We start from the raw sequence: 21,077 nt of genomic DNA, 5'->3' as shown, positions 1-21,077 counted from the left end.
GATCGAATCGGTGATCATACTGCTCACGGTTTCCGTACTGATTCCGCCGGTCCCCACGTCCCTCACGCCTCGGGGGCGATCTTGGGCTATGAGCCGACTGGACTGTGTCTGCAGCAATGTATCTGCTATGAATCCCGTTCCGCGACTGAGAAACAGCGGAATTCTGGTCTCCTGCTGCCTGGAGTAACGCTCTGATCTGTAGCAAGCCTCTGCCAGCCTCCGACTGGGAAGGCTGAATTGACTCTGCTATACGAGCTGCAGCTGCTAAGTTTTGAATCGGAGTTCGATATACCCGCGGGGGCGGAAAGAGCTGACGTCGACTGGATTATAGAACCCGTTGTCGAGCACGCTCGTCGAGTGCTCGCTGGAGGTTCTCCAGTCGGGTGCGCTCGGCCAAGTTTGCCAGGCGCGCGTCCTCTAAGGCATGAGCCTCGGGGGTTTCTCCAACGATAGGAGTGTGCAGTGCATCCATGTTCCGGCGACGAAGTTCTTCTCTTTGCAGCGACGTGAGAGGCTCGGGGAGATATTCCTCATGGGGACGCGACGGGTCGCCTCCACCTGCGCCTCCGTCGGTGCGGGGAAAACTGAGAGGACTGGGTGGTCCATCGACCATCAGAACCTCCGCCGCCGGATCACTGCTGTCGCACTCGGATGCGGTCTCTGCGGAGCCAGTCGACAGGTTGAATAGGTCGTAGAGGGATTCGTCGGGCTCGATCACCACGACTTGAGGGGTGGCCGACTGGCGTGCCACCACGTGTCTCACCCACCGCTGAAGTCTCGACCGACCGGAGCACTTGCGCCGGCGGGAAACAGGGAGGGAGGACAGCACAGGAGCCGACCGATAGTGGGTCGATGGTTGCCGCAAGAGGACGCCACGGACGCACGCGCGAAAGTGCGTCGCCCCGCGGACAAGGAGTGCGTCCACGTCGAGTGGAGCCTCCTGAAGCCAAGCGGAGTCGTCGGCGATGAATATAAGCGCACCGAGACGGATCTCGCGGCCCTCCACCAAAACTCCGCCAGAAACCATGATGATTTGGATCGGAAAAGATCGCAACTCCTCCAACAAATCGCTAAAACACCTGCCCCACGGTGGGCGCCAACTGTCGTGGTTCTAAGTCTGACAGTAATGTAGGGGGGTAGGTATGGAGAGGCTAGATCTTAGCTATGGAGAAGTTGTAAGCACACGAGGTTTACGAGTTCAGGCCCTTCTCGGAGGAAGTAATAGCCCTACGTCTCGGAGCCCGGAGGCGGTCGACTGGATTATGCGTGTATGAATTACAGGGGTGCGAACATTTTACATCGAGGACGGGGGTGGCTTCTATAGAGTTCGCCGGCCCCCTCCGGCCCTCAGTTGTGCAGGGTCTTAAATACATTAAGGTTGGGCGTTACTGGTAACGCCTCCAATAAAGTGCTATGATGACCATAAAAGCTACTTAATAACCGACCGTTAGCGTGCGGAGTGCCTTTAGGTCTCCTGGCCATCGGGTGGTTGGATCTTGGTCGAGTGATTGCTTCTTGGTCGAGTGTTTTCGAGTCCGTCGAGTGGAACACCTCCAAGTCGATTGGAAGGTGATTTCTTTTAGAGATGTCCTTGGGTAGGGCAGTTGGGACAGGTCCATGACCCTACCCTAGGTACATAGCTTCATCATCGACCCCTCACATTTCTGGCGTGGAATCGACGCAAGTCTTGCTGATAAATGGTTGACCGGATCAAGGCCATCTCTCTTTCCTCCTCTAAGAGATCAACTGAATCTTGTAGGGCCTACTCTGCTTCCTCTTCGGAGAAGAGCTCGACTCGGGGTGCGTTGTGGAGCCGGTCACTTGGCAGAACAGCTTCGGCTCCATAGACCAAGAAGAAAGGAGTTCGTCCAGTCGACCAATTGGGAGTTGTCCTTAAACCCCACAGAAATGACGGAAGTTCATCGACCCAAGCTCCTGCTGCGTGTTTGAGATCACGCATTAGTCGGGGTTTCAGTCCTTTGAGAATTAGGCCATTGGCTCTTTCTGCTTGTCCATTCGACTGCGGGTGAGCGACTGAAGCATAGTAGACTCGTGTGCCCTGAGAAGCGCAGAAAGCTCTAAACTCATCAGAATCGAAGTTTGACCCGTTGTCCGTGATGATGCTATGTGGAACTCCATATCTGAATGTCAATTCTCTGATAAAACCGACAGCGGTGCTGGCCTCAAGGTTCTTGATAGGTTTAGCTTCGATCCATTTGGTAAACTTGTCAACTGCTACGAGCACATGAGTGAATCCACTCCTACCAGTTCTTAGTGGTCCAACCATATCCAACCCCAAATAGCAAAGGGCTAGATGAGGCGAATGGTCTTCAGGACTGACGCTGGCTTGTGAGACATGTCAGAGTAAAACTGGCAGCCTTCACATCTGTCGACTATATCTTTCGCCATTTCATTTGCTCGTGGCCAATAGAATCCTGCTCGGTATGCTTTAGCCATGATGGCCCGAGAGGACGCATGGTGACCACAGGTCCCCGAGTGGATGTCGTTGAGGATCATTCGACCTTCTTATGGCGTTATGCACTTTTGACCGACTCCAGTCACGCTTTCCCTGAATAGTTGCCATCTTATCACAGTAAAGGCCTTGGATCGACAGATGATCTGTCGAGCCTCTTCCTCATCCTCTGGGAGTTCTTTCCTAAGGATGTACGCAATGTACGGCACTGTCCAGTCGGGAGTAATGGCCAGAACCTCCATGATCAGGTCGACCACGGCTGGGACCTCGACTTCAGTCGGATCTGTGGCGCTCCTAGGTTGTAGGGGTTCTTCAGTAAAAGGATCTTCCTGAACTATCGGTGTGTGAATATGCTCCAAAAACACATTGTTGGGAATGGCTTCTCTCTTGGAACCTATCTTTGCCAAGTCATCGGCTGCTTGATTTTTCAGTCGGGGTATGTGATGGAGCTCTAACCCCTCAGACTTCTTTTCCAGCTTCCTCACCGCGTTGCAGTAACCAGTCATGGCTGGGCTTCTGACATCCCACTCCTTCATCACTTGATTGACTACCAAATCTGAGTCGCCGTAGACCATGAGGCCACGGACGCCAAGTGAGATGGCCATATGCAACCCATACAGGAGTGCTTCATATTCAGCTTCATTATTGGAAGAATCAAAGTGAATCTGGAGGACATATCTGAGCTTGTCTCCTCGGGGGGATACCAGAACCACCCCAGCACCGGAACCATTCATCATTTTGGATCCATCAAAGAACATGGTCCAGTGCTCCGAGTGAACTTGAGTCGGCAGTTGTTGTTCAATCCATTCGGCGAGGAAATCTGCTATTGCTTGGGACTTAATAGCCTTCTTTGCCTCAAACTTGATATCTAAGGGGAGGAGTTCAATCGCCCATTTTGCCACTCAACTAGTTGCATCTCTGTTGTGCAGAATCTCTGGCAATGGAGCGTCGCTGACGACTGTAACAGAGTGATCAGAGAAATAGTGTGCAACCTTCTTCGTGGTCATGTAAATCAATCCCATAAATGAGCTTCTGATAGTGCGGATATCTCTGCTTTGACGGAGTCGGAACTTCAGAAATATAATAAACTGGGCACTGAACTTTATAGGCTTTTCCCTCTTCTTCCCGCTCGACCGTAAGTACTGTACTGACGACTTGTCCAGTGGCTGCTATATAAAGCAGTAAAGGCTCTTTGCTGATTGGGGCAGCAAGCACCGGCTGGGTGGAAAGCAGGGCTTTTAGCTCTGCAAATGCTGCATCAGCTTCAGGAGTCCACTCGAACTTATCTGATTTCTTCATCAGACGGTAAAGAGGCAGTGCCTTTTCACCGAGGCGAGAAATGAATCGACTTAGGGCGGCCAAGCAACCAGTAAGCTTCTGGACATCATGCACACGCACAGGGCGTTTCATTCGGAGTATAGCACCCACTTTCTCTGGGTTAGCATCAATCCCTCGTTCGGAAATGAGGAAACCGAGTAATTTTTTGCCCGGAACTCCAAACGTGCACTTTGATGGATTAAGCTTGATATCGTACCTTCTGAGGTTGGCAAAGGTTTCAGCAAGGTCAGTCAGTAGGTCGGAACCTTTACGTGACTTGACCACAATGTCATCCATGTATGCTTCCACATTCCGATTGATCTGAGTGAGCAGGCACTTCTAAATCATCTGCATGAATGTGGCTCCAGCGTTTTTCAAACCGAATGGTATAGTGACATAACAGAAGCACCCAAATGGGGTGATGAAAGTTGTTTTTATCTCGTCGGGTCCGTACAGACGGATCTGGTGATACCTGGAGTAGGCGTCCAAAAAGGACAAACGCTCGCACCCTGCAGTCGAGTCGACTATCTGGTCGATGCGAGGGAGATGAAAGTGATCTTTCGGGTAGGCCCGATTGATATGCTTGAAGTCAATGCACATGCGAAGTGAGTCGTCCTTCTTTGGGACCATGAAAACATTAGCTAACCACTCGGAGTGGTAAATCTCACGGATAAACTCAGCTGCCAAAAGTCGAGCCACCTCTTCACCGATTGTCTTCCTCTTCTGTACGGCAGACCATCGAAGATGTTCTTTGACTGGTTTCACTTTTGGGTAGACTCACAAACGATGCTCGGCCAGTCCCCTGGGAACACCTGGCATGTTCAAAGGTTTCCATGCGAAGATGTCCCAGTTCTCACGGAGGAACTGGATGAGCGTTTCTTCCTATTTGGAGTCGAGTGTTGTTGAAATGTGAGTCGGAGCGGCATTGGGATCTATCGGGTGAATGTGAATCGACTTTGTTTCGCCAGACGACTGGAATGCTGAATCCGTGGCGGGCTTCTTGGCTCGCAACAAATCACTCGGATCTGCATTTTTCTGATATTCTTGCAATTCTACTACAGCCATCTGTGCATCGGCGATCTTTGAGCCCTTCTGGAAGCACTCTTCTGCCTTCTTCCGATTACCAGTGATAGTGATCACCCCTTTGGGACCAGGCATCTTCAATTTGAGGTACACGTAACATGGTCGAGCCATAAAACGTGCATAAGCTGGCCTGCCCAGAATAGCATGATAGGCACTCTGAAAATCCACAACTTCAAATGTCAACTTTTCTCTACGGTAATTCTTGGAATCACCGAAAACCACGTCGAGAGCAATTTGGCCGAGTGATGCAGCATTCTTGCCTGAAATGACCCCATGGAAACTCATGTTACTATCACTGAGTCTGGACATTGGAATGCCCATTCCTTTCAATGTCTCTGCATACAGTATATTCAGGCCACTGCCACCATCCATCAGAACCTTTGTCAGTCGGGTGCCCTCGACTACTGGGTCGACCACCAACGCTTGCCTCCTAGGGGTGGCTATGTGCGCTGGGTGGTCGGACTGGTCGAATGTGATGGCAGTCTGGGACCACTTCAAATAACTGGGTGTCACCGGAGCGACCATGTTCACTTCTCTGTTGGTGACTTTCAATCGACTTTTACTCTCAACGTCAGCGAAAATCATCAAGGTGGAACTCACGTGGGGATAACCATCATCATCCTCTTCTTCATCCTCAACCTTGTCTGCTTCCTTCTCCTTTTCCTTGGGTTGTTTCTCTCGGAACTGTTGGATTAGGAGTCGACACTGTCGAGTGGTATGCTTCGGGTAAATGAAATTACTCTCTTCATCTTTTTTAGTGTGGATGTGACATGGCAAATCCAGCACATCATTTTCATCTTGATCTTTTACTTTCTTGGGGTTCCACGGCCCCTTGGGCTTCCCCTTGAACTTTCCTTGAGCCACAGTTAAGGCTTCACCAGGGGCGGCTGGCTCGGCCTTGCGCTTCTGTTTCCGACTGGAGTTACCTCCTCCGGCTTCATGGCCGACTGTTTTGTGCTTGCCACTCCGGAGTCGGTCTTCTTCTTCACCATTGGCGTACTTGGTGGCAATTTCCATCATCCGAGTCAGAGTCATATCTCCTGGCCGACCGAACTTCATATTCAATTCCCGATACTTGACACCTTCTTTAAAGGCACAAATCGCCTGGTGATCAGACACATTCTCCACCGTGTGATGCAATGTGATCCATCTCTGGATATAATCCCTCAAAGACTCATTCGGTTTCTGCACGCAAAACTGTAATTCGGTCAGCCCTGCCAGTCGTTTGCAAGTCCCTTCGAACGTTCTGACAAATACTCGGGCAAGATCTTCCCAAGTATAAATACTGCTTGGTGCTAACTGATTCAACCATGCTCTAGCTGAGCCCTCCAGCATCAGAGGAAGGTGTTTCATGGCCACTTCATCATTGCCGCCATCAATCTGGACAGCCACTCGGTAGTCTTCAAGCCAAGTATCAGGCTTGGACTCACCAGTGAACTTACTGACTCCAGTCGCCAACCTGAAGTTGGGAGGAATCACTGCAGCCCTGATGGCTCTGCTGAAGCACTCCGGACCTGAGACATGCATCCTGCTGCTGGTTGGTACATCTCTGTCACGACCCTCTCGGAGAGCTCTGTTTCTGTCGACCAAGCCCTGAACGAGAATAGATCTCGCATCAAAGCCCGGCTCCCTGGGGTCGACTGGAACCCCTCGCCCCATACTGTGAGGGCGTTTGTCATCATGTTGCCGCGGCACGTACGACCCACTCCTTGGGGGAGGTGTGGGCACTCGACGACGATCATCGCGATCGACTCGATGATCATACTGCTCACGATTTCTATACTGATCTCGTCGGTCTCCACGTCCCTCACGCCTTGGGGGCGATCTTGGCATGTGAGCCGACTGAACTGTGTCTACAACCACGGACCTGCTATGGATCCTATTCCGTGACTGAGATACTGCTGTATTCTGCTCTCCTGCTGCACGGAGCAAAGCTCGGATCTGCACCAGACCTCGACCAGCTTCTGATTGGGAAGGTTGGATCGACTCCGCTATCCGGGCTGCAGCTGCGAGATTCTGGATCGGAGTTCGGTATACCTGAGTCGGAGGCGGAAAGAGTTGATGTCGACTGGATTCAAGAGCACGTTGTCGAGCACGCTCGTCAAGTGCGCACTGGAGATTCTCCAATCAAGTGCGCTCAGCCAAGTTGGCCAGGAGCGCCTCCTCCAAGGCCTGGGCCTTAGGGGTTTCTCCAACGATAGGAGTGTGAAGAGCATCCATGTTCCGGCGGCGAAGTTCTTCTCTCCACTGCGAGGAGAGGGGTTCGGGGCGGTACTCTTCATGAACGCGCGACAGATCGTCGTTCCCACCGCCTCCGTCTTCACGGGTGAAGCCAGGAGGACTGCGTGGTCCATTGACCATCAAAACTTCTGCCGCGGGGTCGCTGCTATCGCACTCGGATGCGGTCTCTATGAAGCCAGTCGACAGATTGAACAAGTCGTAGAGGGTTTCGTCGGGCTCGATTGCCGCGACTTGAGGGGTGGCCGACTGACGAGCCACCGCGTGCTTCACCCACCGCTGAAGCCTGGACCGACCGGAACATTTACTCCGGCGGGCCGCAAGGAGGGGGGAAGCCATAGGAGCCGATTGATACTGGGTCGACGGCTGGCGCAGGAGGACGCCGCGGACGCATGCGCGAAAGTGCGTCGCCCCGCGGACGGGGAGTGCGTCGACGTCGAGTGGAGCCTCCTGAAGCCAAGCGGAGTCGTCGGCGACAAACACGAGCGCGCCGAGACGGATCTCGCGGCCCTCAGCCAAACCTCCGCCTGAAACCATGATGAAGGGGATCGGAATAATTGCAACTTCTCCAAAAAGTCGCTAAGACACCTGCCCCATGGTGGGCGCCAACTGTCGTGGTTCTAAGCCTGACAGTAGAATGTGGGGTAGGAATGTAGAGGCAAGATCCTAGCTGTGGAGGAGTTGTACACGCGAGTTTTACGAGTTCAGGCCCTTCTCTGAGGAAGTAATAGCCCAACATCTCGGAGCCCGGAGGCGGTTGACTGGATATATGCGTGTGAGTTACAGGGGGTGTGAACCCTTGTCCCGGAGGAGGGGATGGCTTATATAGAGTGCACCAGGATCCCAGCCAGCCCACGTTACAAAGGGTTCAATGTACATTAAGGCAGAGCGTTACTGGTAACGCTAGTGATAAAGAGATATAAATGATCTTTAAGGTTACAGAGTGAATGACCGACCGTTGTCATCCTGAGTGACGTTAAGCCTTCTACACTCCGAGTGGTTTCTTGTATCGTCGAGTGGTTGTTCGCATAGTCGAGTGTCTTCTATACTGTCGAGTGGAACATAGCTTCACGGTCGAGTGGATGATGATTTTGCTTCGACCGCTTCTGGTTTCTTTAGAGATGTTCTTGGGAGGGTATCTTGGACAGATCCATGGCTTCATCAGACCATACTACACCGTAACTCCATGGAAAAGGAAAAGCAAGCAAATTTCTACAAGTTCATGCATGCAACTGCAGAGTCACAAGACAAGGGATAAAGATAGTAGCCTATAGCTCCTTTATCAATTTCCTTTTGAAACTTATGAGAGTCTAACAATGTTGGAGAAGTAAGGAGCACGGGTAGGTACAGAGTCAAACATATGCACCGTTTGTGCATGAAGAAGGCCACATGGTATGCATGAGTCAACCGCAGATCATTCTAGTTACTTGTTGCATTTCAAAATTTCCTACTACAAAATAGACAGAAAAACAATAATCTCGCCGAGTCTTCGTTTGACTGAACATTGGTGCTGCACTCTGTCCTATTTATACCTGCTCTAGCTACGTAATTAAACAGATGAGCAGAGGTAGGGACTAGCTAGCACCTATCGCGCGATCAGCATGAACTTAGTACCACCAATCAAGCCACAACAACACTTCCAGTGCCGATCATCACACGCGGCCGCGGCTCTCCATCTGCTACTTCTTGCTGTCGCACTGGCGATGGCGAGCGGCACCGCGAGGGCACACGCCGTGCGCCGTGCTGCAACCTGCTCCAGGGGGTGAACCTGGTGCCGTGCCTGGGGATGGCGACGTCCGGCGGCGGCGCCGTGAACATAAGTGCCGCCTGCTGCTCGTCGCTGAACCAGGCGCTCGACGCCGGCCGCCGCTGCCTGTGCTCGCTGCCGCTGGCCAACGGCGTGCTCGCCGGCCTCATCGCCACCCTCATCCCCACGCTCCCCATGGTGCTGCCGCTGCCCGGGTGCTACCTCTACGCGCCTCCTCTGGCGACCTGCCAAGGTGACCATTCGCACAAATCTTTTCTTGCGTCCGGCCGGGCATGGACTCGTGATCGACCAGCACAGACGCCGAGTAGTTGCTGAAATTTATGTTTCTTGCTTCAGTGACGTTGCTGCAGACGGACTATGATGCGCCGCCGGCATCGCCATCTGTGACTGCGAGCGTGGGGGATGCTGGTGGTGGCGCGGTGGATCCGCCGCCACCACCGACCGCGGTAATGCCGCCGTGGAAGAATGCTAGTGCGGCTGGGACGAAGGATGGTGGGACGACGGACAGGAGCGCCGGCAATGGATCTAGGGAGGCTAGGGAGGAGCAGAGCGTTAGAAGGAGCGACGCGTGCCGGCGGCCCGGCGTTGGTGAGGGTAGGATGTACATGCTGATCTTTGCGGTGGTCATGGCTGTATTTTTGTTCGATTAAGTTGCCTGTCCATGGTTTCATAGGATTAATGATAGATTAATCTGAATGACTTGAGCAATGCAGAACACCACATGTAAAATTTGGTGGAAACATATGACCCTACAGGCCCTACACACAAAAGCAAACTAATTTGCACAATTCCCTACAAATGTTTTATGACCCGGATATCAAGGGAACATCCGATTTTTAGGCATTGGCAAATCAAACGTTATTTATGACAAATTATGTTTGCCGAGGATGGCAAGTTTAGTTCACGAGCATACAAATTCGCCTCAAATTTTTTTTTTTTGGTCAGGAAATTGTCTTGCTTGCAAAGTAATTTTGCCATTTTTGGCCCAATATAAATTGCCATGAAAAACGCTCGATTTGCCATGAGTAAAAATCTAACGTTAGATATTTAGCCTTTCCTATGTTTTATTTTATGCTAAACAAAAGAAGAAGAAAATAGCATGTAGGACCAAGCAAAAATGAAATAAATAGTGTATGTAGACACTTGGGATATTACTTACTTTACCAATTGCCACCTCTTTGATGAACCATACGATCTCGATCCAACGCCCGGATTAGACCCCTCCCATCACTAGACCTTCCCGTATGCATTTCCGCAAGCATAGCCACATACTGCCAACACCGAACCATTACATGCCTGCAGCAAAACCATTACCAATTAGAATTTCCATTCAGTCTATTTATTTTACGCGTCGCCATCCAGGCATCCACCATGTCCCGGTCAGCTTCTATCGTTGGCCTCTTGATATGAATTAAAGTACACAGGTTTTTCCCTCCAAGGGAAAAAAATCTCAGCCTGTCACGTCCAGGGGTCAGTGTACACCTCGTCCTTGTGGTTTACAGTAACCCACTAACATCATACAATATAATTGCACCTTGACAGCTGTTTTGCGCTACCAATCAAATCACTGACGCGCTTTCCCGCGACGCGGCAAAGTTTTCTTTTTTTTCTTTCTGAAGAACCTGCCTTTTCGTTAAGAAGAAAGAAAAATGGTCAGTTAATAAGGAAAAACGACACACACACACACATCAGCCCAAAGGCTGTGTACCAAACGAACCGGCGACCTCGCTACCCAAGCGAGCAGAGTCGAAAACAAAGCGCCAAAGATAGGGAGCAGTTTCTGCAATAACGCGGTCAAGAAGAAGCTTACAGAGCTCAGCAGCTACTTGCTGTTGCAAAACCTCAGCCCTAGGAGAATCACTGAGTTGGAACTTGGAAATGGCGTTTCCAAGGAGCCCTGATTCCAGTATGAGCAGCTGTGCTTCTACTTCGACGCTGAGCAGCTGCTCCAGCTCCTACATCTCCATAGGCAGCAGCAACCCAAGCTCATTTACGGCCACGGCAATAGTCCCCACCGAGACAGGGCTAGTAGCTCCAGCCGGACATCAGGATCAGGATCAGGATCCTCCGGAATCAGCAGCGAAGTTCCCTAAGCAAGAAATCAATGGCTGGGAGCATCCATACCTCTGTTCACCATCCAAGCAACTCAAGAACGTAAGTACTTCCATCAAGGAGATCAGTCGCTGGGCAAGATCTTCGCCGGGAGTAAAGGTGAACTCAAATATCCGGCTCTTGGAGTCCGTACTTTCTTTGATACAAGTGGTAACTTCGACAGCACCACACCCAGATCACATCGTCGACATGATACGGGTCCATGATGCGCTTGCTAACCTGTTGCTTGTCCTGCCCAAGAACATCTTCCCTTTCCTGGTGCAAAATTTCGCTCAGATTGTAGATGAATTAAGCCCAAAGGGAGGTGCATCTTTATCAGCAAGGTTTGAGAAGACACTGCATGATTTGCGAAGAAGCATAAGGAGTGGTCTTCAGGTACTCAATGTCAAGATCTTTGATTATACATCTGAAGTAGTCCCACAAGGTGGTGGTATCCATGAGATCACCAAATATTTGTTGAAATATATCGTGTCACTGCTGGACAATGGCAGATCTCTCAAACTCATACTTGTCGGCAATGAACAGGATCAGGATGGCATGGTTGAAATGGAGACGCTGCAAGATGCTGTTGCTACCTTGATCTGTCACTTGGAAATCATGCTTGAGAAAGAATCTCATCGATATAAAGATGCAGGGTTGAAACAAATGTTCATGGTGAATAACGTGAGCTTTGTGTTGCATCAAGTAGAAGGCTCAGAGATAAAGTATCTTCTAGGAGAGGATTGGGTTCTGAAGCACCGAGACCAACTGAAGGACCACATCTCACGGTTCATCAACATTTCTTGGGAATCCGTCATGTATTGCTTCCATGCAAAGACCAACAAAATCCAAATCTTTTCTAGCCTACCAACACTGCAGATATTTAACATGGAATTTGATAAAACTTACTGGACTCAGAAGACATGGAAAGTTGAAAATCCTCTGCTCCGGTCCAATATGCGTAAATCAGTATCAGAGAATCTTGTCCAGGCTTACAGTACATACCTTGAGAATCTCAAAAACAAAGCTCCAAAGCTTATGAAGTACACCCCTGAAGATCTTGAAGAACTGTTGTCAGATCTGTTTGAAGGATAATGGGCATAGCTAAAAAGAGGATAAAGCACAGATGCATGTGACAATACTTGTCAACAAATCTGAAGGATAAATGGCCCCTTGAGCTAGGAGGAAGATCCGATTCAGATGCATGCTTCCAAAGCTTGCGTACTGAATATGGAACTGTAACTGATATATCCTTGATATGTTAAGATTGAACTGTACCTGAGGTTCTAGAAGTTGTGTGGTTGCTGCAGTGTGAACTATGTATAAATTTTGCAAGTAAACAACTAACACACACTCCCTCTGTCTCAAAATATAAGACGTTTTCTTGACACTGTCATAGTCTGACTTAAAAAAAAGTCTTGCATTTTGAGACAGAGGGAGTACTGTTTTCCGCACCAAGAAAAACAACTCTCGAACCAACTAATGGAGCGTGGCATGCCGCCGCGCACTATCCGGTAGTAGTTGGTTATAAAGAGTTGCATTTCTGCAGGGTATAGTACTGTTGTAATATTCAGCAGATGTTGTGTTGACGGGGGCAGCACTTTAATTTCTTCCCAGTTGATGGCTACAAGGCATTCATCCGCGCAGAGTGGTTCGGTTTGGATCAAGGAAGAGAAAGAAAGTATCGCAGAATGTGTGGCTACTAATACTGTTCTGACTAAGAATAAATTCAGGAAGTGGCTGGCACACTGAACTGACAGGAACAATGGAAAGACTTCTCTGGGAGCAATGCTAATTGGGGTAGTTTAGATTTCGTTTTAATAGCTTTCACAGGTTCATCGAGTCCTTGAAGTTAAATCCCTGAACACCCAAATGACAAAAACTTGCTTTTATTATATTGCTATATTTAAATAAACTAATTTAGGAAACGTTGTTAACCAGATATGAATTATTGGATGAGTTGCAGGAGCCAGCAATAGTTAATTAACTATTAACTCGTTTACTAGTACTTGACAACTAATTATGTACTACCCTGATCAGGCCATGACTGAGTTAAGCCACATAATTGCTGGCCTGTTGAGGCATCTGGGCTACTATTCTTTAGTTGGGCCAAGAAGTCCAAAACGGAAGCAATGGTAGGGAAACGCACAGGCAGGTTTCTAATGACTCACTGTTAACTTGTTTAGTCCCACCTCGCCCGCGGAAGCAGCGCAGTCGGCCAACAGAGCTATAAGAGGAGGCGGAGGGCAGGGTTCTAAAGCATACCTTTCTCGGCCTTTTGGCTAAGATCAAGTGTAGTATCTGTTCTTATCAGTTTAATATCTGATATGTGGGCCATGTGCCTACAACGATATTAAATTTATTTTTTATGAGGGAGGGTCCACCACACTAGCTTGCTAGTGGGGCCCTTGTGTGTTGCCTGGGCGTTGCACTATTGCCCAGGCCAGGCGCACCCCAACCAATACAAACTAGGATTTTAAAAATGTAGGAATAGGAAAAGTATAGGGTTGGAGTGGCATGTCCACTTGAATCCTATAGGATTAGCAATGAGTGTTTGATGTCACAGAAAAAACAAAGGAATTGTAAAAAAAGGTTGGAGTGGATGTTAGGTTTCCTATGAAATGTAGTACAAAATATTCCATAGAAAAAATTTCTATGGAATCTAATCCTATGAATCAAAGGACCAACATAGGAAAAAATCCTAAGGATTTCAATCCTCTAGAAATCCTATAAAATTCCTTTGAATCAAAGAAGCCCAACAATTTTATATTTGTTTGGACTCAGCTGAAAGCAATTTCGTGTTGCTAGCTGCATCATAAAGCAGGTTATCCATAATATATATATATATGTGTGTGTGTATATATATATATAGGTAAAACTATGTCTAACATAGCTTGCCACAAAACTAGTTAAGGGTTGCTAAACTTTTAATGGTTTAAAAGTTATCAAAAAATATGAAATAAATATGAGAGCATCTCTCTAATGTAATAAGATGATCCAACGGAGGGATTGTCAAAATATGCATCTATGTGTCCTCGGCAAAAATAATAAGCATTTCAGCTCACTACGACATAAATATATACTGAACTATTTGTTTTTTTGTCCAGGACACATACAGTCATATTTTTTTAATCCCTCCGTTGGATCATGTTATATTATAGGTGTGTTGGTTCAGTATTTTTTTCAGAAATTTTAAGAACTTTTGCATCGTTGAAACCCTTAACTAGTTCTGTGGCAAGCACTTGTAGAAAATCCCACTCCTATATATATATATATATATATATATATATATATATAATCAAGCAGAAGATTTGATAGGATGATTCAACTTTATTTTCACTTGGAAGCATTATCAAAATGGATTTGCCTATGAACGTGTGAGATTGCTTTCCTTCTAAACAGAACCTATCTATCAAGTTTTATGTGCTAGTAGAGTTGATCTTCTGAATATTTGCAGGTGACGGCTTTCTGTGCTATTCAGTTCAGTGGAATAGCGCTCCACCCCTATGTCAAGAATGCATATGAATCAAATAGATTTATTTGTACTCACCTGAAATCAGTTTCTTGTTGCTAGGTGCGTCATCAAGCAGAAGACAAGGCTGGTTCAACTTGTTATCACTTGGGAAGCATTATCTAGGTTAGATTTGCCTATGAGCGTGTCAGATTGTCTTACTTCTGAGTAGAACCTGTCTCTCGTTTTCTAACAGAAGGAACCTATCTATCAATATTTGAGTGCTGCTACAGTTGATCTTCTGAATATTTGCAGGTGATGGGTTTGTACTATTCATTTCAACAGAATAGCACTGCATCCCTATGTTCCTGACACCCCAACAGCCAGGCACCCCAAATCCTCCTCGTACGTCTGGGCGGACGGCCAGTCAATGACCGGTCACAAAAAAGTGACCCAGACGGGCGTCTCAAACGGGCCTCAAACGCCCGGACTGACCGGCACCCCTCATATCCAGTCCAAATCGAGGGCGGATATAAGGGCGCTTGGGCGCGTTCGCCACGTCGGACCCGGCCCACGCTGGTCCACCTGACCCCACATATATTCCTCCCCATCTGCTATCAGGGCCAAACCCTAGCCACTTCACTCCACTCCCCTCCACCACCCAAGCTCCCGTCTGGCGATCTCCGGCCTTCTCCGGCATGGCGGGCAATGGATCCGACGACGACCAATACAGATCTGTCGACTGGGGTGTTATCTCGTGCAGTTTGGAGGAGGCAATGGCCGTCTGCATTTGAGGCATGATGAGCAAGGGCGCTCGGAAGGGCAAGGACAGCCGTGGATGATCTTCTCCATAGCTAGCATGTAGGTTAAACATGTCAGTTTTTGGTAGTCCGATGGCAATGTCCTGATGTAGTAGTCGGACGTGTGTAATGCATCGTTGATGTAAGTTGCATGAGTTTGTATGAATTTGAGGTATGTTAATTGAGGTGTCCGGTTGTGAGAAGGGAAATTTGAGGCGTGACCAGTCATTAACAGCGGACGCGTTGAAGGGTCGAATTTGTCAAGTTCAGCTGTAGATGCTCTTATAGCATGACAATTTGAGAGATCTTTTAAGAAAATGCTAAGGAAAAACGTTGTGCGTTCGTGTGAGCCTTCCTGCGGGAAAGATCATTTACACAACACAATAGGGAACGACAGGTCAATGACCTGACCTTGGGGGGGATTCTGGATTTTTTGTGAATGTTCACAAGGCATGTGACTATAGACCCTAAGAAATTTAGATCCAAATTCAGAACACACATTGCGGAGCAAGAAAGACAAATCTAAAATGAATAGTGTCAAAACAAGACAAAACATGAATAGGGTCACATATGAATTTGTGGTTTTTGTTTCCCAATGTATATTTCAAATTTTGATCCGAACTTTTTAGGGCCTCTTTGATTCGTAGGATTTTAAAAATGTAGGAATAGGAAAAGTATAGGGTTGGAGTGGCATGCCCACTTGAATCCTATAGGATTAGCAATGAGTGTTTGATGTCACAGAAAAAACAAAGGAATTGTAAAAAGAGGTTGGAGTGGACGTTAGGTTTCCTATGAAATGTAGTACAAAATATTCCATAGGAAAAATTCCTATGAAATCTAATCCTATGAATCAAAGGACCAACATAGGAAAAAATCCTAAGGATTTCAATCCTCTAGAAATCCTATAAAATTCCTTTGAATCAAAGAAGCCCTTAGGGGTTATGGACATATGTATTGTGAACATCCATAAAAAAATTCAGAATTTTTTGAAACATCTAAATGTGACTTTCCAAAATTTGGAGCATGGAGCATGTGAAGGGTGGTCACCTGATATCTTTACCCATCAACCGGGTTCTTGCAGAATATGCATATTTAACCCAATCCAATATAAGATCCGCAAAAAGCTCAAACATATCCATCAAAATTACCCCGTCATATCCCTCCTATACATCGTTCTTTTCTTCACAAAATGATTGCCTGGTACTCAGCTTCCGCTGCAGCCGTCACATCGAGTGGTCATTGTCTGGCACCCTCGTCCTTCTGGTTTATAGTCAGCCAGTTAAAAATATATATATATATATACGGCGAAGCTGTTTTGCGGTGCCCACTAAGCCATCGACGCGCTTATCGGTTTTTTGCGAGAACGCGGTTGAGGGGAAGCTTACATGAGTTCAGCAGCTAGTTGCTGGTGCAAAACCTTAGCCAGTCCCTGCAGAATCGCCGAATGGGAAATGGCGTTCCCAAGGAGTCCTGCTTCCACCGTGAGCAGCTATGCTTCTACTCCGACGCTGAGTAGCTGCCCCAGCTCCTCCATCTCCACAGGCTGCAGCACCCCTGCCACCCCAAACCCCTTTGCCGTCGCGGCAATAAGCCCCGCCGCAATCCAGCACATAGTTCAAGCCGGATGTGCCGGTGATCACAAGCCGGCGCTAGCAGCCACAGGAACTCCTGAATTCACACAGGGAAAGAAGCTTCAGCAGCATCAGGATCACAAGCTGGCGCTAGCAGCCACAGGAATTCCTGAATTCACACAGGGAAAGAAGCTTCCGCAGCATCAGGATCTTCCGGAATCAGCAGCGAAGTTTCCCAAGGAAGAAAACCCAGCACTAGCAATCACAGGAGGTACGGAATTCATACAGGGAAAGAAGCTTCAGCAGCATGAGGATCTTCTTGAATCAGCAGCGAAGTTCCCTACGCAAGAAATCAATGGCTGGGAGCATCCAGACCTCTGTTCACCATCAAAGCTGCTCAAGAACGTAAGTACTTGTAACGCCCGGATAATCATGCTACAGTAAACTCACGTTGATGGTGCCACGTCACCTCTGTTACTGTAGTTAATCTCGGGTTAAATCAAAACGGTTTCGAAATTCAATTCAAAATTATGATGGCAATAAAAGTTTTTCAAAAAAATCAAACTAAAATGTTCGGGGGTTGTCAAATATTACAAGGATAATTATGGTGGGGTGCACACATTTTTATAAAGTGTCTGAATATTTTAAAATGAATTAAAACAGAAAAGGAAAAATAAGAAAAGGAAAATAAACCTAATAACTACTGGGGGAAAACCCTCTGGCCAACTGGGCCAACCGGCCCAGCCGACCGGCCCATTGGCCCATCCGGCCCCCCTCACTCCCATAACCCCCCCGGGCGGCGAAACCCTAGCCGACGCCTCCCCCCACTCCCCCTCGATCCCCTTCTCCTCCCTCACCGATCCGGATCGGGATCGGCCCCGATCCCGTTGACCCCGACGCCGGGACCACATCGCCGGACGGCCGCCGCCTCGACCTCCTCCCCGCCGGTCCTCCCCGACCGTCCCCGAGCCCTCTGCATAGACCCTACGCCCCCCCCCCCCCCGTGAGCTGCCCCCCTTCGGTCCCCCTCTCCCCCTAGTTCGCCCCGGCCGTCGCCGCTCGACGCGCTCCGGCGCCCGCGGTCGCCACGCCCCGAGCTCTGGACGGGCTCGCGTCCGCCATGCCGGCCGCGCCCCTTATCGCCACCACCGAGCCGCGGCCCCGGCGAGCACGCCCGCGCCCGAGGGCCGCCGTCGCCGCCACGCCGGGTTGCGCACTGCCGCACCCCGCGCCTCCCTCTCGCCCCGTCCCTGGCCACGCCCCCTGCGCCCCTTAGCCCCGTTCCCGTACCCCGCCCGAAGCGCCTCGCCGCCGATGAGCTCGATGCGCTCAACTCCGGCCACCCCCGCGCCAACCACGGCCACCATCGGACGCGGCGCACCGCGCCCGTCCCGTAGAGCCCCCAGACACCCTCAGCCGTGCCCTGTGGCGCGTTTCCGGTGAGGTCACGTGCCGCGCCGCCGTCCTGGAGGTCGCCGCCGGCGCGTCAACGCCGCCCGCCGACGTGGCCGGCCTGGGGCCACCGCGTGGGTCACTGACCCGTGGGCCCCCAAGGGCCCGGCCGGCCTGTTGAACCGGTCAACGCTGACGTGGCCGCCCCCTGTGTCTATGACATGTGGGTCCCGAATGAATAAGCAAATTAAAATAAATATAATTAATAAAAATAAAAATGGTTTAACAAATTAACTATTAATTAATTAATTAAGTAATTAATTAAGTTAATTAATCCGGTTTAATTAATTTAATTAACTAGTTAATTTTAATTAAACTGTAATTAGGATTAAACTAAACCCTAATTAAACCTAACAGTGTATGACAGGTGGGTCCCACGGGACCCACATGTCAGGTTGACCAGGTCAAACGGTCAACGCTGACTGCTGACGTCAGCACGACGTCATGCTGACGTCATAAATCCATTTTCGAATTAATTAAATAATTAATTAAATTTCAGAAATTAATAAAATCTTTAGAAAATCATATCTTTTAATCCGTAACTCGGATTAAAATACTTTCTACATGAAAGTTGCTCAGAACGACGGGACGATTCCGGATACGCAGTCCGTTCGTCCGCCACACACCCCTAACCTATCGAACTCGCAACTTTCCCCCTCCGGTTCATCTGTCCGAAAACGCGAAACCCCGGGAATACTTTCCCGGATGTTTCCCCCCTTCGTCGGTATCACCTACTACCGCGATTGGGCACACCTAGCATCGTTACTTGTCATGTCATGCATCGATATGCATTTGTTGCATTGTATTCATTGTTTCTTCCCCCTCTTCTCTCCGGTAGACTACGAGACCGACGCTGCTGCTGCCCAGTTCGACTACGGAGTTGACGACCCCTCCTTCTTGCCAGAGCAACCAGGCAAGCCCCCCCCCTTGATCACCAGATATCGCCTATTCTCTTCTATACTGCTTGCATTAGAGTAGTGTAGCCTGTTACTGCTTTCCGTTGATCCTATTCTGATGCATAGCCTGACATTGTTGCTACATCTGTTGATACCTTACCTGCAATCCTAAATGCTTAGTATAGGATGCTAGTTTATCATCATTGGCCCTACATTCTTGTCAGTCTGCCTTGCTATACTATTGGGCCGTGATCACTCGGGAGGTGATCACGGGTATATACTATATACTTTATACATGATACATGTGGAGACTAAAGTCGGGTCGGCTGGTGGAGCACCCGCGAGTGGATCTTTGAGGCGGAGCGGCAGGGCAGGTTGAGACCGCCTAGGAGAGAGGTGGGCCTGGCCCTGTTCGGCGTTCGCGGATACTTAACACGCTTAACGAGATCTTGGTATTTGATCTGAGTTGGCTACGAGCCTATACGCACTAACCATCTACGCGGGAGTAGTTATGGGTATCCCGGCGTCGTGGTATCAGCCGAAGCACTTCAGACGTCAGCGACGGAGCGGCGCGCGCCGGATTGGAACGTAAGCCTGCTCTTGTATTAAGGGGGCTAGTTCTGCTTCCGGCCGCCCACGCAACGTGCAGGTGTGCTATGGGCGATGGGCCCAGACCCCTGTGCGCTTAGGTTTAGACCAGCGTGCTGGCCTCTCTGTTTTGCCTAGGTGGGGCTGCGACGTGTTGATCTTCCGCGGCCGGGCATGACCCAGGAAAGTGTGTCCGGCCAAATGGGATCAAGCGTGTTGGGTTATGTGGTGCACCCCTGCAGGGAAGTTAATCTATTCGAATAGCCGTGATCTTCGGTAACAGGATGACTTGGAGTTGTACCTTGACCTTATGACAACTAGAACCGGATACTTAATAAAACACACCCTTCCAAGTGCCAGATACAACCGGTGGTCGCTCTACCTCAGGGATATGAGGAGGGGATCGCCGGGTAGGATTATGCTATGAGATGCTACTTGGAGATGCTACTTGAAGGACTTCAATCTACTCTCTTCTACTTGATGCAAGACGGTGGCTGCGAGAAGCGTAGTCTTCGACAGGATTAGTTATCCCCCTCTTATTCTGGCATTCTGCAGTTCAGTCCACTGATATGGCCTCCTTACACATATACCCATGCATATGTAGTGTAGTTCCTTGCTTGCGAGTACTTTGGATGAGTACTCACGGTTGCTTTCTCCCCCCTTTTTCCCCTTTCCTTTCTTTCTGGTTGTCGCAACCAGATGCTGGAGTCCAGGAGCCAGACGCCACCATCGACGACGACCCCTACTACACTGGAGGTGCCTACTACTACGTGCTGCCCGCTGATGACGACCTGGAGTAGTTTAGGAGGATCCCAGGCAGGAGGCCTGCGCCTCTTTCGATCTGTATCCCAGTTTGTGCTAGCCTTCTTAAGGCAAACTTGTTTAACTTATGTCTGTACTCAGATATTGTTGCTTCCGCTGACTCGTCTATGATCGAGCACTTGTATTCGAGCCCTCGAGGCCCCTGGCTTGTATTATGATGCTTGTATGACTTATTTATGTTTTAGAGTTGTGTTGTGATATCTTCCCGTGAGTCCCTGATCTTGATCGTACACGTTTGCGTGCATGATTAGTGTACGATTGAATCGGGGGCGTCACAAGTTGGTATCAGAGCCGACTGCCTGTAGGAATCCCCCTTCCACACTCCTTGGCCGAAGTCGAGTCTAGACATTACAAAAACTTTTACTAACTTGGCTGTGTGCCTTACGGGCCCACGTAGCCATCGGGTGGTACTAGGATCTTTTACTCCTCGACCTTTACTCTGGGACTCTGAACTCTTTTCTACTCGGGTTAAACGAATTTACTAACTCTGACATTAGGATCCCGTTACCACGTTCACCCCAAAGTTG

At 49.1% G+C, this 21,077-nt stretch overlaps 1 protein-coding gene, 1 non-coding gene and 1 pseudogene across 2 annotated transcripts; all 3 read left to right on the top strand.

Moving 5' to 3' along the window:
• Positions 1–8,683: 8,683 nt before the first annotated feature.
• LOC123154000 (non-specific lipid transfer protein GPI-anchored 11-like) lies at positions 8,684–9,748 on the top strand (annotated as a pseudogene).
• Positions 9,749–10,530: 782 nt separating this feature from the next.
• LOC123151634 (exocyst complex component EXO70A3-like) lies at positions 10,531–12,262 on the top strand. The gene is made up of 2 exons (XM_044571314.1): positions 10,531–11,366; positions 11,517–12,262. The coding sequence occupies exons 1-2, from the start codon at positions 10,758–10,760 to the stop codon at positions 12,063–12,065; spliced, it is 1,158 nt and encodes a 385-aa protein (XP_044427249.1). The 5' UTR covers positions 10,531–10,757; the 3' UTR covers positions 12,066–12,262.
• Positions 12,263–13,231: 969 nt separating this feature from the next.
• On the top strand, positions 13,232–13,428 carry LOC123155060 (U2 spliceosomal RNA). The gene has a single exon (XR_006477191.1). It is a non-coding gene; the product is annotated as a U2 spliceosomal RNA (small nuclear RNA).
• Positions 13,429–21,077: the final 7,649 nt, after the last annotated feature.

Source organism: Triticum aestivum, chromosome 7A (genome assembly GCF_018294505.1).
Source record: "Triticum aestivum cultivar Chinese Spring chromosome 7A, IWGSC CS RefSeq v2.1, whole genome shotgun sequence".
Lineage (NCBI taxonomy): Eukaryota > Viridiplantae > Streptophyta > Magnoliopsida > Poales > Poaceae > Triticum > Triticum aestivum.
This window is presented reverse-complemented; position numbering and strand designations above follow the sequence as displayed.